The sequence below is a fragment of the Mytilus trossulus genome, chromosome 4 (assembly GCF_036588685.1).
Source record: "Mytilus trossulus isolate FHL-02 chromosome 4, PNRI_Mtr1.1.1.hap1, whole genome shotgun sequence".
NCBI lineage: Eukaryota > Metazoa > Mollusca > Bivalvia > Mytilida > Mytilidae > Mytilus > Mytilus trossulus.
Window position 1 is genome coordinate 73,403,736 of NC_086376.1, and position 14,290 is coordinate 73,418,025.

The following is a 14,290-nucleotide window of genomic DNA, read 5'->3' on the forward strand; positions in this document are numbered from 1 at the left end:
AATCAATTTGGTGTCTGTTTTGTTGTCATGTAACACTTTGAAAACTGTCTGACAGACACAAACATACACAATATTAATTACTGATATTTGACAAATGAATCTTGTGAAATTTGATAAGTGTATTAAAATATTAAATGTCTTACAACACCAAATGATATATATGCTTAATTAAGAAAATAAGAGAAGCATACTGGACTATAAATTTAAGACCAACATAATATCAGCTTATTTAAAAAGTTTAAATATAGTACAGAGAACAGGAATGTATACACTGCCTTGTCAAGTATATTGAGGGAATCAGTAAATTTTTTCCAAATGTAATGAGATAATATTACCCATGTTTTTTCATCATTTGATAATGAGCATGATCATATGTTGTTATTATTTTTTAGGGATATCCAGACCTAAAGGTTATTGGTCAACATATGCAGAAAATATCCACTTTTATTACTTCTCCTGTGTTCACAAGAGGAAGTCAACTGAAGCAAGTGAAAAAATATGTAGACAATTTTACAAGTATGGAGTAAGTCTAAATTAATATTAATGCATTCAGCAATATATATATAAATTAATCAAATGGCAAGAGACACTTTTTTGTTCTTAAAAAAAAACACACCTTCAATTCTCTGAAAATCATATCAAAATATCAAAAATGTTAAGTTTTGCGTTATTCTGCTTTTGTTTGATGCTCTGTAATTGAAAGCCAAAAAAAAATGGATTTACTTGGCATGTTTTAGAGAAGGAGCCATTTTATTTCAGCTTAATTTTATACAGAAAAATTAGTCTCACCCTTATTCTGAAAGATTGAATAATTCAAGTTACTTGCTATTGCAAAGTTGTTTGAACCACAAAAAAAATGTAGATGTCTTAATTTTGACTGCAGCATATATATAATCATAATGTTTTATTTTAAGAAGCTCTATGGCCATACTTAATGACTTTGTTTTATTTTAAGAAGTGACCAGATAGAAGCTCTATGGCCAGACTTAATGATTTTGTTTAAATCTATATCTTTGTCATCAAAAGCTCAAGAAATGTATGCAGTGGCTGAGAGTTTTAAATCTTTGTTTGAGAAATTGGGTGATAAAGTTATTGAGGTAAAGTTTTATGTTTTCACAATTCTTGCATAAACCTATAAAAATATAAGTAAAATACTATCTTATAAATTTGTTTGGCTCACCAGTAGATGTTATGGTTAAGTCATGTATAAACAGTTAATAAGTGCTTAGACATGACAACATGAAAAAGACATTCACTGGCTCATATTGATTTTTGAAAATAGGATGAACAAAGGATGGTCACTAATTAATCAACAAATAATTTATAGTTGTACTATTGAATAGAATATATAATATGACCTTAAAAGTAGTCAGCACCTAAACATTGGTGATTTGCAATGTGTGTGCATCTTTTTGATAAGTTGGGCGCCATATTCCTGAAGTGCTGTGTTTCTTGTTCTATCATAAATCAGGTTGTTAGTATTATGGTTTGAACTGTTTAACATTTTGATTTATTTTTGTTGCTTACATTTATTTGTAGAAAAATCATGAATTATTTGAATGCTGGATAGAAACTGTTAAATTAGTGCTGGAAAAGATTGAAGATGCCAAGGGGCTTGATAAAGTGATATCAAGAATGATATATGATCTGAATAAAAAGTACAAACCAGCAAAGTAAGAATTTATTCATGATTATTGATAATTAAGTTGTAAACCATTATTGGTTGTTTCATCTCATGGGACAGTCATGTAATGAAATTGATTTGCAAAATGTTATTTTTAGTTGATTTATTTACAGTCCAGTCTGAAATACACAGAAAACACATTTTGTTTGAATATTGTAGATGTGTGTTTTGTTTTCAAAGAGAAATTTTAGTAAAATCAATCTAAAAATTATTGAGACAGATTTTGCATTGATTTGAAAAATTGATTAAAAAAATTAAGGTAATGGTGTTTTAAAAATGTACATTTGTTCTACAATCATTGCAGAGGAGATGAAAAGTATTGGTTTCCACTGATCAAAGCTATGTGGCTGGTTCCAACTAAAGAGATGCAGCATAATGTAAAAACCATCCTTAAAGATGCTAAATACAAAAGGATGTGGAATTGGAAGGTAAGAATGTAAAAACCATCCTTAAAGATGCTAAATACAAAAGAATGTGGAATTGGAAGGTAAGAATGTAAAAACCATCCTTAAAGATGCTAAATACAAAAGAATGTGGAATTGGAAGGTAAGAATGTAAAAACCATCCTTAAAGATGCTAAATACAAAAGGATGTGGAATTGGAAGGTAAGAATGTAAAAACCATCCTTAAAGATGCTAAATACAAAAGAATGTGGAATTGGAAGGTAAGGATGTAAAAACCATCCTTAAAGATGCTAAATACAAAAGGATGTGGAATTGGAAGGTAAGAATGTAAAAACCATCCTTAAAGATGCTAAATACAAAAGAATGTGGAATTGGAAGGTAAGAATGTAAAAACCATCCTTAAAGATGCTAAATACAAAAGAATGTGGAATTGGAAGGTAAGAATGTAAAAACCATCCTTAAAGATGCTAAATACAAAAGAATGTGGAATTGGAAGGTAAGAATGTAAAAACCATTCTTAAAGATGCTAAATACAAAAGAATGTGGAATTGGAAGGTAAGAATGTAAAAACCATTCTTAAAGATGCTAAATTCAAAAGAATGTGGAATTGGAAGGTAAGAATGTAAAAACCATTCTTAAAGATGTTAAGGCCACACCAATTTGATTACTTGTTCGACGGACCCGCGCGCACGTGTTTTTTTCTAAACAGAAAAAAAATATTTTTTTTATTTTCCCGCTTCCCGCATCCGGAAACAAAATCGTGTCTTTTTCCCGCATCGGTTTTTTCGAAAAAATTTATAAAAACTCAATTAAATCGCCAAAGTGTTTTAGTCCACGGCAAATCGCAATGATTTTACTGTTTATATCTAAAACACAGATTTCTTATCACAGTCAAAAACAAATAATTTCAACAAGTATCATGCCGATTTTTGTGGTAAGAATTAAGGACTCACAAGGAGGGGAGGTGTTGCCGTCCACGGCAATATCGTTTGCCGGTGGCAGTTTTGTTGAACTCTTTACGTATTGCGTCGGAATTAAAAAACTCAGCCTTTCATCTGACAATGTAACAGCAGTGTACTTGAAAGAGAGTATGAAGTCAGACCACATAGCGGCCGATAACGCTGACATGGACGTTTTGGATCTAACCACAGCATTGGGTTGTAAGTTTGTTGAGTATATTATACGTAGATCTGCATGTCCTGAATCTAGCACTTGTACTAATATTATAAATAACATTGCTTCAGCTTCAAATAATTTACCCAGTAGGCCTAGCACAAATGCATTTAGTATACTTATGGGGAATAGGTGTAAAGTTGTTTTACCAGACAAACCTAAGACAGATGGTGCCAAGAAACTTTCTGGCCCTCAAAGACTTTTATGTCATGTAATTGACCTAATGGAGTCCAAAGGATGTGGCTGGACTGTAGATTGCCTGGATACAGCTAACTTTGTTGCAAAGTCATTAAGAGACACATTGTGGTACATCGACCATGCCCATAAAAAACTATCAGATAGTGCTTGTCATGTTCCAAAGATCTTTGATAAATTTCAGGGTTATAATGAGTTCAAAAAGATACATCATCGACCCCCCATCATCACATCTCAAAGATTAAATGAGCTCTCTGTTGACTTGTCAAAATCATTATCATTTCCCTCCATTTTATCTTCAAGGAATAAAAAATTCAGTGATGACATAGAACAACTTCTGGAATGCATAACTAAATACAAAACACGTTTAGACAAGGACAATATTCAACATAAAGAGTCGTATCAGTCAGGTGACACACCAAGGCGTTCTCTTGAATCCGATACATCTTTGAAATACATACCTCCAACTACTGAGAGTCGTGAGTCCTATGGAACATTACAATCTGACCTTAATAAAATTGATGACTATAGATTTGTTGACCTTGATAAATATGCACCTGAAGATAGGGTTAAAAGAAGGATGTTCATAAAAAATCTAGAAATTGAAGTACCCATAATGTTGTATAGAATGGCTTATGGTGGCTCCATTGGAACCTTAAATTTTATATGGAAGGTACCAGAGGAACAGAGTAGTTATCGTGAAACAAGAAATGTCAAAATTGTAAATAAGATAAACGCAACATTGCCCAAGTTTTCCACTAGGTCTATGCGCAGAGATTTTTTAAACAGATATTGTAAACTTGTAAAATCACCTAGGTCTGTATTGAGAAATATTTTTTTTGAGTTAACTGGTTGTGAAGCTGTATCTGAAACCAAGGAGCAAGCAGAAGTTGATGAGCGCGTAACTGAACTATTGCTTAATAGTGATGATTCAAACCTACTCCTTGATTATAGGACACTGAATGGAAAAGATATTGATACCAAATTTGGGACATTTTTCGAGGAAATGGGTAAATTTTTTGATGAACAGATTCTTCAGGTAAATGAAAGGCGACGAGGTCAGGAGCTATATTTACCAATGGCTATCTCATTGGAAGATCTAAGAAACCAGATCGTGAAACGATTGCCTAATGACACACCTATACCTTGTACAGAAACTATAAGATTACAATTCCAACCAAACAGCGCTTTTCAAAAATCAGCATTAAAATACTCATGTAGATTTAATGTAAAATTCCGTGTTCAGACAAGACAAGCAAGAGTTTCGCACCCAGATGCAAGATATGTTGCCACATCATTAAAATATCTCAAAGAGTTCTGTGTAAAAAACAGGAAGTATTCCACATTTGTTTGTTTAGATGACAAAGCTATTGTTCCGGTTGGAGAACCTGGTGTACCAATTAGCACTGGAGTTCGTGGTCACAACAAAGTGCTTGCTCCAGCAGATGGTCCGAAATTAGTAGCCACAGATCACGATTTTCATCTTGGTGGCCTTGTTCCCTCTGTGGCTTTTGTAAGCGATATTCCAAAGAACTCAAATGATAGCTTCTTCAATGGACATATATATGTTACAACTAAAGATAAAGTTTTCCAAGCATCTACACCTTATCGTCATGCAACTGAGCTAACAAGAATTTTAAGAGAGAACTACTCTGATGATGATGTCAATCTAGAAACACCCATACTATGTTTAATGACAGATGGAGGTCCTGATCATAGGGTAACTTTCGGGACTGTCCAGCTATCACTGATTCAGCTATTTATCGCATTAGATCTAGATATGCTCATAGCATTAAGAACAGCACCGAATCACAGCTGGATGAATCCAGCAGAGCGTTGTATGTCAATTTTAAATTTATCCCTGCAACATTGTGCACTTTCAAGGAAAGAGATGCCTGAGACCTTTGAAAAAGCAGTTAAACACAAGTCCACTCTTACAGCTGTCAGAAACTTGGCCTTCATAAAAACTGGGTTCAGAGAGGCTTATGATGAATCTATCAAAAGTGTTATTGATATAGTTAACTCTAGATTTGAGAGGATGAGATTTAAGGATGATTACCTCACAACTTATAAAGGAGTCACAGAAAACCAGATCATGGATGCTCTTGAAGTGGTTTGCCAGGTCTTGAATAAAGAATTAAAGGTAGACATGTCTAGTGGAGAATTGCGCAAGGTTAAACAAGTGCAGGTAATTTTTGAAGCGTTTTCTCATAGAGAAGATTTTTATATACCTGTCATTTACTAGGGATGCGTTGCAGAAAAATGATAAAACACGGACTAGACTGTCCCTTACATTGTTATTAACAGTGTAAATTTATATTTTATATATATATATATAATACTTGATACATGTACAGTATATGAGTAGACCAAATAGTAATTTAATTTATAGATTCTCATCTACATGACCAGAACAAAATGATGCAAGTTGCAGTCTAACTTTTATTGATTTGGTGCCAATTGCTTTAAATATTGTCATTAATTAAATAGCTTATTAATTGATGATTGAATACAGTTTATTTTCAAATTTGGATGTAAAAATGATGGATAGGGATGAGAATCTACATATTAAATTGATTTTATAGCTTTATGCTTCTTTTAAATAGTATAGTATAACTAAATAAACATGACATTAAATAGCTAGTGTAATATACCCATATCTTTAGCACTGCATTCATGTATACACTCTTTATGTCATACAATCATATATGTCAGGCATGTGATCCAACATTTTATTCATATATACATTTTATACATGTACTGCATATTATATTGATCACTTCTGTTAAGATTTAAGATGCTTATATATAATACTACTATGCGTTCATACCATATACAGCTCATGCAGCTCACACTTCTAATTTACTATCACAACAAACCGCAAAATATGTTATTTGATGTCAATAGTCTAGGATAAGATAATTAAAAAAAACAAAAACAATACTGATACTTGTACTTTAGACTTATGATACTCAATTGTTTTGTTCAATGGCAACATGCATAAAAATACATGAACAAAATAAAAGTTCAATCATCTTTTTTAAAAAGATGTTCTTGAATTCTCATATTCAACACCATTTTTATTTCTATAAAATTATCATTGAGTTCCCAAGGGTCACCTCTGACTGCTTATACTTATCTAGATAGGTTAGTTACTCTAAGACTTTAATATGCACATTGTTCATGCTACCTATTTATGTTTCATTTGAATAATATGAGGTTTTTTTCTTTACACAACTTCAGGATTTTATAGCCCGGCATGGAAGGAGCAGTCATTATGCATTCCAGCTGAAAAAGTGCAATGATTGTCCTTACTGTGAAATCAACCCCCCAAGGATACCAGAGGACAAATTTCAGGACCTGCATTTCCTACCCAACCCTGTGCCTGGAGAAAACAACCAATATAAGTCTTTCTCAGAGGTCAGTAAAGGATGTACATGTAGTTAAGAATATGTGACAAGGACTACATTCATGATCTTACATGATTAAAAAAAAAAGTATAAACATGATAAATACATGTCAGAAAGACAGCAATTCACAACTTTCAAAGAAAATATATAAGAAACTAAACTATGTGTGATTTGTTTTTCTGGATTAACCTTCATCAGACATACATGTACTAATGGTCAATTCCTATTGACACAGCAAACCTAAACTTAATATAGTCTCATGTCAGACAATGTCAATGTTTTAACAACAAAAGAAATAACACAATATGACAGTATTATACTATAAAGTAATCTGACAAAGGGTTCTTGTATTTATGAATATCCTAAGTAAAATAATTTCATACTGCACCAACTTGTCAATGCATTATTTATCCATGCCAAGAAATTAGCTTTTCTATGAAGTAAATTCATTTTATATATTACAGCTTTATGGACAAAATACTGGAGAGGAACAACACAGACCGGGGGCGGCACATAAAGCAGAAGAGAATGAAAATGATAAACAACGTAGAGATTTATTCAAAAACAACAAAGTCCGAGAAGTAATTTTGTGCAGTGAATGCTCAAAACCACGCTGTATTTTCAGTGAAAAGAAATTGTCCAGGGAACAGGTATTATACCTTTCATACTGCAGGTGTTTTTTTTACATCGATGACACCTATAATATAATCATCAGAATATTTTTATACATTCTTAAGATGTATAGATGTCCTACAAGGTCTTTACATATACACAATATAAAAAAAAATTGTGGTATGAGACATCTCTTTTCATTGAAGGGACCAAATGACACAGAAATTATTAATTGTAGAACACTACAGTCTTCAACAATGAGCAAGGCCCATAACACATAGTCAGTACAAATGTAACTTTACACAAGGTTTTTCAATAACCAATTGTATTAAACCATATGTCTTGGTTCTCTGACTTGGTTAAGGTTTTAATGTTTTCATATCTCTGACTCAGTAACAAGGTGACAAAGACTTCAAAGTAATTCTTGCATACAAAAAACTGGGTTCGTATTTAATGAAGATTCTCTATGTTTAATATAATGTTTTACATGTTATTTATTCTTAATATTATAGAAGAGATTTGTTCTTTTTTTAGTATGTGTAAGCTTTACTATGATATACTGGTATTCTTAGGATGTGGTCAATTATAAAGCATTGTGATATTTTCATTTCAATTTTTATCATTTCAGGATGAACTGATTCTCAGATTAAAAGAAGATTCCTTTTACACATGTGGTGGGGCTTTGGTCCAAGATGACTCAGAAACTGTTGACATTGTTGTTAGAGAGGCACTGGCATGTAATTCACCAATTGAAACGACATATTACAGTGCCTCACTAAAGCACTATCTTCCCCCTGTGTGTGTTCATTGCGGAACAGCTGAGGACCTCCTAGATGATAATAACCCGTATATATCAGCACTCTACGAACAATATTCTGTCGTACGACCTCTATGTGAAGTGTGTAGAAATTCAGGAAAGGACACAAAAACATGGGGAAAAAAATTTGTTGGGAAAAAGGCAAAGCATTAACTTTGTAAGCTGGGGCATCCATTGTGTAAATTTGTTTGATATCAGAGATAAATTAAACAATTGCACTCATTTAGATATTTTTTATTCTGCATGTAAATTATACCATTGGTTTTCCTATTTGAATTGGTTAACACTAGTAATTGTTGGGCCCTTTTAGTTTGCTGTTTCGTATGAGACTAGGCTTTGGATTGAATGCTGTATGTTGACATATATAATAGTTAACTTTAAATACATTGTATTGTACTTTGTCTAGGCTTTGGATTGAAGGCTGTATGTTGACAAATAATTGTTAACTTTAAATACATTGTATTGTACTTTGATTGAGAGTTGTCTCATTGGCACTTGTACTACATCCTATTTATATCAACAGGACAAAAAGATAACACCAAAAACAATGGAGACACAGAAAACCAACATTTAATACAAAAAAAATGAAAGTACAACCATTAATGAACAGCATGAACCCCAAAAACTGGGTAAACTCAGGTTTTCGGAAAGGATGAACAGTTCCTGCTTCTTGCAAGACACTGCTGTGTTTCTAGCGGCATCATGTAGATAATTTATAAGGCAGTTGAAGTTATTCATTTATTCAGTTCAAGATCTGATATCATCATGATCATCAAAAAGTAATGGTATTAAATACAAGAAGTCATAAATATGCTGAAATAAAATGTGAGGCAGTTGAGAAATTTAGCAAATATCAATGTAAAAGTGGTAATTCTAGTTTCAAACCATTTTATTTTTGTCAGAACCTTTGATTTTATGTTTACAAAAAAAAAGTTAATCGCTCGCCTCTACTTTTTAAGCTTCGCCTCAAAAAATTTCAATTTCATTTTTTTTTTATTAAAATTTTCAAATCGCTCGCTCGCCCCAATTTCTGGAGTGGAAAAATCCGTAGAACAAGAAATTAAATTGGTGTGGCCTAAATACAAAATAATGTGGAATTGGAAGGTAAGAATGTAAAAACCATCCTTAAAGATGCTAAATACAAAAGAATGTGGAATTGGAAGGTAAGAATGTAAAAACCATCCTTTAAGATGCTAAATACAAAAGAATGTGGAATTGGAAGGTAAGAATGTAAAAAAACATCCTTAACGATGCTAAATACAAAAGGATGTGGAATTGGAAGGTAAGAATGTAAAAACCATCCTTAAAGATGCTAAATACAAAAGGATGTGGAATTGGAAGGTAAGAATGTAAAAACCATCCTTAAAGATGCTAAATACAAAAGGATTTGGAATTGGAAGGTAAGAATGTAAAAACCATCCTTAAAGATGCTAAATATAAAAGGATGTGGAATTGGAAGGTAATAATGTAATATAACTTTATGTATAATAACAAATATACTTTATAAAGCATGAAAGAAGCACTAAATGCTGATTGTATTTGAGAAATAGGTAAAAATATAAGAAAAATCTCCTTTCCTTTACTTTCCACATACACAAAGAGATATTGCAAAATACTGGTAGTAACATATTGCCTTTGAAGTTCTTGGTTACAGGTCCTAAAATAAGGCGACCTACATGTTCGCGGATTTTAAATGACACACATATGATTTACATTTGCGCTGAGGAATGGTATTATGTTTGCAAGAACTTACCTGTAATCTGTTTTTCTATTATTGTTTTGAACATAAATTGATGTAATATTATACCACATCTTATTGATAAACATATATAAGACAAGTCTTTATTTATTTATATAAACATTTAAAAGCACTACATTTATGTAAAAGAAACGTTATGAATAAGATACAGGGACTATCCTGGAAAAGAAAATTCAAGTATATAGTCATGAATAAAATGAAATAAACATGCAGATGATATATATATAGAAATTATATATACATGTAGTTCAGTACTTATCTGGTACAAACGTATCCTTGCAATTTGAGATGGCATTTACAGGGAATTTAACCATTATGAAATTTTTAAAATTGTTGAACGGTAAACTGAGTTTCTCTTTTGTCTGTGCGTTTTACAAGGGCTTGGTTATCGCTGTCGCAAATTTTAATGTAAGTAGTCCTGTAAAATTGAAAAATAATCTCAACAAAAGTGTAGATGGCTGGATGAGTTGACTAAAACTGTTCATTGTGGTAGCTAAATGTATGAAAAGAGTTTGGCTCATTGTAATGTTGGTACATTTTGTTTCTTCACTGGGCACAGCCATCTACATTGTTGATGGAAATTTGAGTTGCTGGTAACGTAATTTTCTACTAAATAGTCAGAAAATTTGTATATTAATTAATTCTTTTCATTTTATAAAGTAAATGTAGTAACTTTTCAACAGGTAAAATTCGCTCAAACGTAATGTGTTTTTCTGTGCAAATGTAGGACCTGATAAACCTGCACAAATGTAACGCCCCGCTAAAATGTGTGTGTTTTAAATGACGATTTAGGATAACAACATCATTATTTTATTAATTAACAATTTTCACATTGAATAGTTAAACATTACTGATTCAATATATAGTGATTTTTCAGAATTTTGTAACAGGTCTCTTAATGGGATGGTTTTTAGGTACTTCATAACTTCACACAAGGGGCAACTAATATCATTCAAATGTCTGTATTGTTGCCAATTGATGAACCTGATGGTATATTTAGAATAATTTTCAATTTCAGGAAAATATTCATCAAGCCAAAGAAATGATAGCTAATGTAGAGAAAGTAGACCTCCCAACAGAGGGAGATGAGTGGGAACAGAGAGACAGTAATTCTAACTGTGGGGAGGCTGTTAAAGAACTCATTAAAATGCTAAAGTATGTTATCCTTATTACTATATAAAATTTATCTATAGTGATCATCATGGCCATTAATCCTTTGTCTATTCTTTTTTGTGATGTCATGAATTTAAAAACACAGAATTTTTCAGAGTTAATTCCCCTCAAATAATTATGACATTTTTAATGAAGTTAAAACCTGTTAAATACTGATGAAGGCAAGTGTTTGTTGGTTTTGTGAATGTATAGCAAACATATAACTGCTGTGAATTTTTTACCTTCAGAATTTTTTTTTTCGAGTTCACCTTATTGTTATTTATTTTCTTCTTAACAATTTCTTAATAATGGTTGTATAGATGACAAAGGTAAACTTATAAGATGCCAATATAAGTGCTTGTTATTTTCATTGTATGAAGATTAATCGGTTGTTGATTGCCTAATCTTCAGTGGCAAATATTTCATTGGATGAAAAAATTTGATATATATTGGTAATATTTGGTATTACAGAATACAAAAACTAGAACACCACATCATGCCAGACATTGGAAGAATGTCTATGACCCACATGGAGAAGGGAACTGTCCTCTCAAATAGTATGGTGACACAATATAGTGGAGAAATTGACTTTCAGGTACTTTATGTATAAGTATTGTGCCTAAAGGGTTGCAAAACTTATATGTCCTTTATTTAAGTAATTAATAAAGATAAACCTTGGTTTAGATGTTGGACTAACAAACACTAGTATATAAGTGTAAATTGTGATCATAATTATCTTTGATGCTTGTTGTATTAGCTACCCTTTTACAGAATAATACATAAAAATGGTATAAACCACAATTACAAAAAAATATATTGTTATTGTACAGTTCAACAACCTAGTAGTAGTACATACATTAATGATAATAGCCTGACTTCAATTGGTTCAGCCATAAAACATGGTTAGGTTAATTTGTTTTATTATGTAATATTGAATGCACACGAGTCATTGTTCTACATGCCTACAACTAATAACGCTTCAAACAACCGTACTAATGACTCTGCTACTCTTTGTCAATTGCCCCTAGCTTGCAAAAACTACCTTCCATTTGGATTGAGTTAGCAATAGTGGGAATCCATACTTAAAAAGTAAATGATAAAGAACTCTATTTGAAAGATTACATAATTATGATATATGTCAAAGGTGAAAAATTAAGGGTACAAAAGATAAAAAATAAAGAGTTACATAATGATAATGTGTTACTGAAACAAATATAAAATGTTATATTTAAAATTAATAGAAACAAAACAAAAAAGATGTATCAGGTTACAAATAGCAAAAAGAATATGTTATAGCAAACAATCATAAGTAAACAAGATCTTCTCACTTAATTCTCACAACTTCTTCATGTCAGATCCAAAAAGAGTAGTTTATTCAAAAGTGTTTGACATAAAAGTTTTTGCTTCCTCAGAAATGTACAGAAGTTATCCCAGAGATAGCAATACGTCTTGAACCTCTTATAAAGAATGTTGACTATCCATGGTCAGATGGTTGGTGCAGTGGTAATTGCATTGAATTATTTAAATGCTTAATAGAACCATACAAGTAAGTCAATATTGTTGTAAATATCTTGGTATAGAGAGAACAGTTTTTACAAACAAAATGGTTGTATCAGCATGAATCTCAGTAATGGTTTTGATGCATAAAAATATATTACTGTACATTTTGTCATCGATTATTTTCCAAATTAAAATCACTAATTGACAATCAAAATTGTTTGATTGCAAATCTTTTACACTTGCTGTTAGAAATTATGTGAATAAGTATTAAGCACAAGAATTTAAATAACTGTTACAGATTAAAACTATACTTTGAGTAAAGATTTTGTGAGGTTAATGAAACCACACTCTTTTTGAGAAAGCTAACTAGTTAAGAAAAAGAAAAATGGCAATGTTATGAAAAAAAAATAATTCCAGAGTTTTCATAATGAGAAACCATCAATTTTCCAGGTCATCAGTAGACATACCAAATGAGGTAAACCAGGTTGTAATTAGAATTCTAGAGTTTTGTATGGAGGATGACAGAGAGATGATCCATATAGAAGACGGAAGACAAACTATTTGGGGAGTTCTTATACAACTTTCTATCATGTTTATTGCTAAGGTAAAGGGATTGATGTTAACCAATATGTAAGAAATATTGAGTATTTTAAGCAATTATTAGCAGGAGAAAGTTTAAACAGTTGTATCATATTTCTATTCATCTGCCTATTACAGGCAAATAAAACAAATTGAAATTTTTTACTAGATTTTCCTTTTAAAAATATTTAACAACACTTTCTATCTTTTAACACTCTCACTGAGCAAAACACCTCGGGTTAATAGCCATAAGTTGATAAATATTATTACATAACATAAAAATATAACAATGTCTATATTTCATTTTGTTGCTAGCATTGTAATGGAGGTACTGGCAAAGTCTGTACACCAATTCTGAAGGGGTTAATGAAGTTTCGTCATGCAGAGGAAGAATTCTTAAGGTCAGCTTGTAAAAATAACATGCAGATTGTTGGTAATCTCTGTCCTGAAGTATGTGCAGACTTCTTTGGACCTTTATTGGATTGGTATATTGAAGAACCATCTATGGCTTTGATGCGTATGTATAATCTCATGTACTTGTATGTAATGTGATGAAAGCTCTTTATAGAGCCCTTTTACTGGAAATGAAATATTCTTATTCTTATTTTCTTATTTTTAAATGATATTTTTTTTTTTTTAAATCTATGGAACCGAAAATTTAAAAAGTTTCCAGAAATCGATTAGGAACATTTGCTTAATTTTACACTGAAACTCACAAATTTACTATAAACACACGACTGAATTCAATGAAGTTGCAGTCTCTTACTTGTGAAAAGCCAATCTTAATTGACTAGGATTGCCACTTTTCATATCATAGGTAGGTGGTGATCTCTGTGCACTCAGGCATGTCAGGCTTCCTCCACCAATATAAACTGATTGCCACGAAAAAAACCAAAAGTGGCACTTAAAAGAGGCAATAAACACCAAACAATCAATATTGTGAAAAGTAGGCAAATGGCAGGATTGTTGTATCATTGAGTCAATCAAATCAATGGAAGGTAATTT

At 31.6% G+C, this 14,290-nt stretch overlaps 1 protein-coding gene and 1 pseudogene across 1 annotated transcript; both read left to right on the plus strand.

Annotated features, from left to right (window-relative positions):
* LOC134715937 (uncharacterized) overlaps window positions 1–14,290 on the plus strand; it is a 34,388-nt pseudogene that overhangs the window by 9,048 nt on the left and 11,050 nt on the right.
* LOC134715936 (uncharacterized) lies at window positions 3,305–8,517 on the plus strand. The gene is made up of 4 exons (XM_063578501.1): window positions 3,305–5,644; window positions 6,700–6,876; window positions 7,331–7,516; window positions 8,107–8,517. Exons 1-4 carry the CDS (start codon window positions 3,383–3,385, stop codon window positions 8,446–8,448), a joined length of 2,967 nt encoding a protein of 988 aa, XP_063434571.1. The 5' UTR covers window positions 3,305–3,382; the 3' UTR covers window positions 8,449–8,517.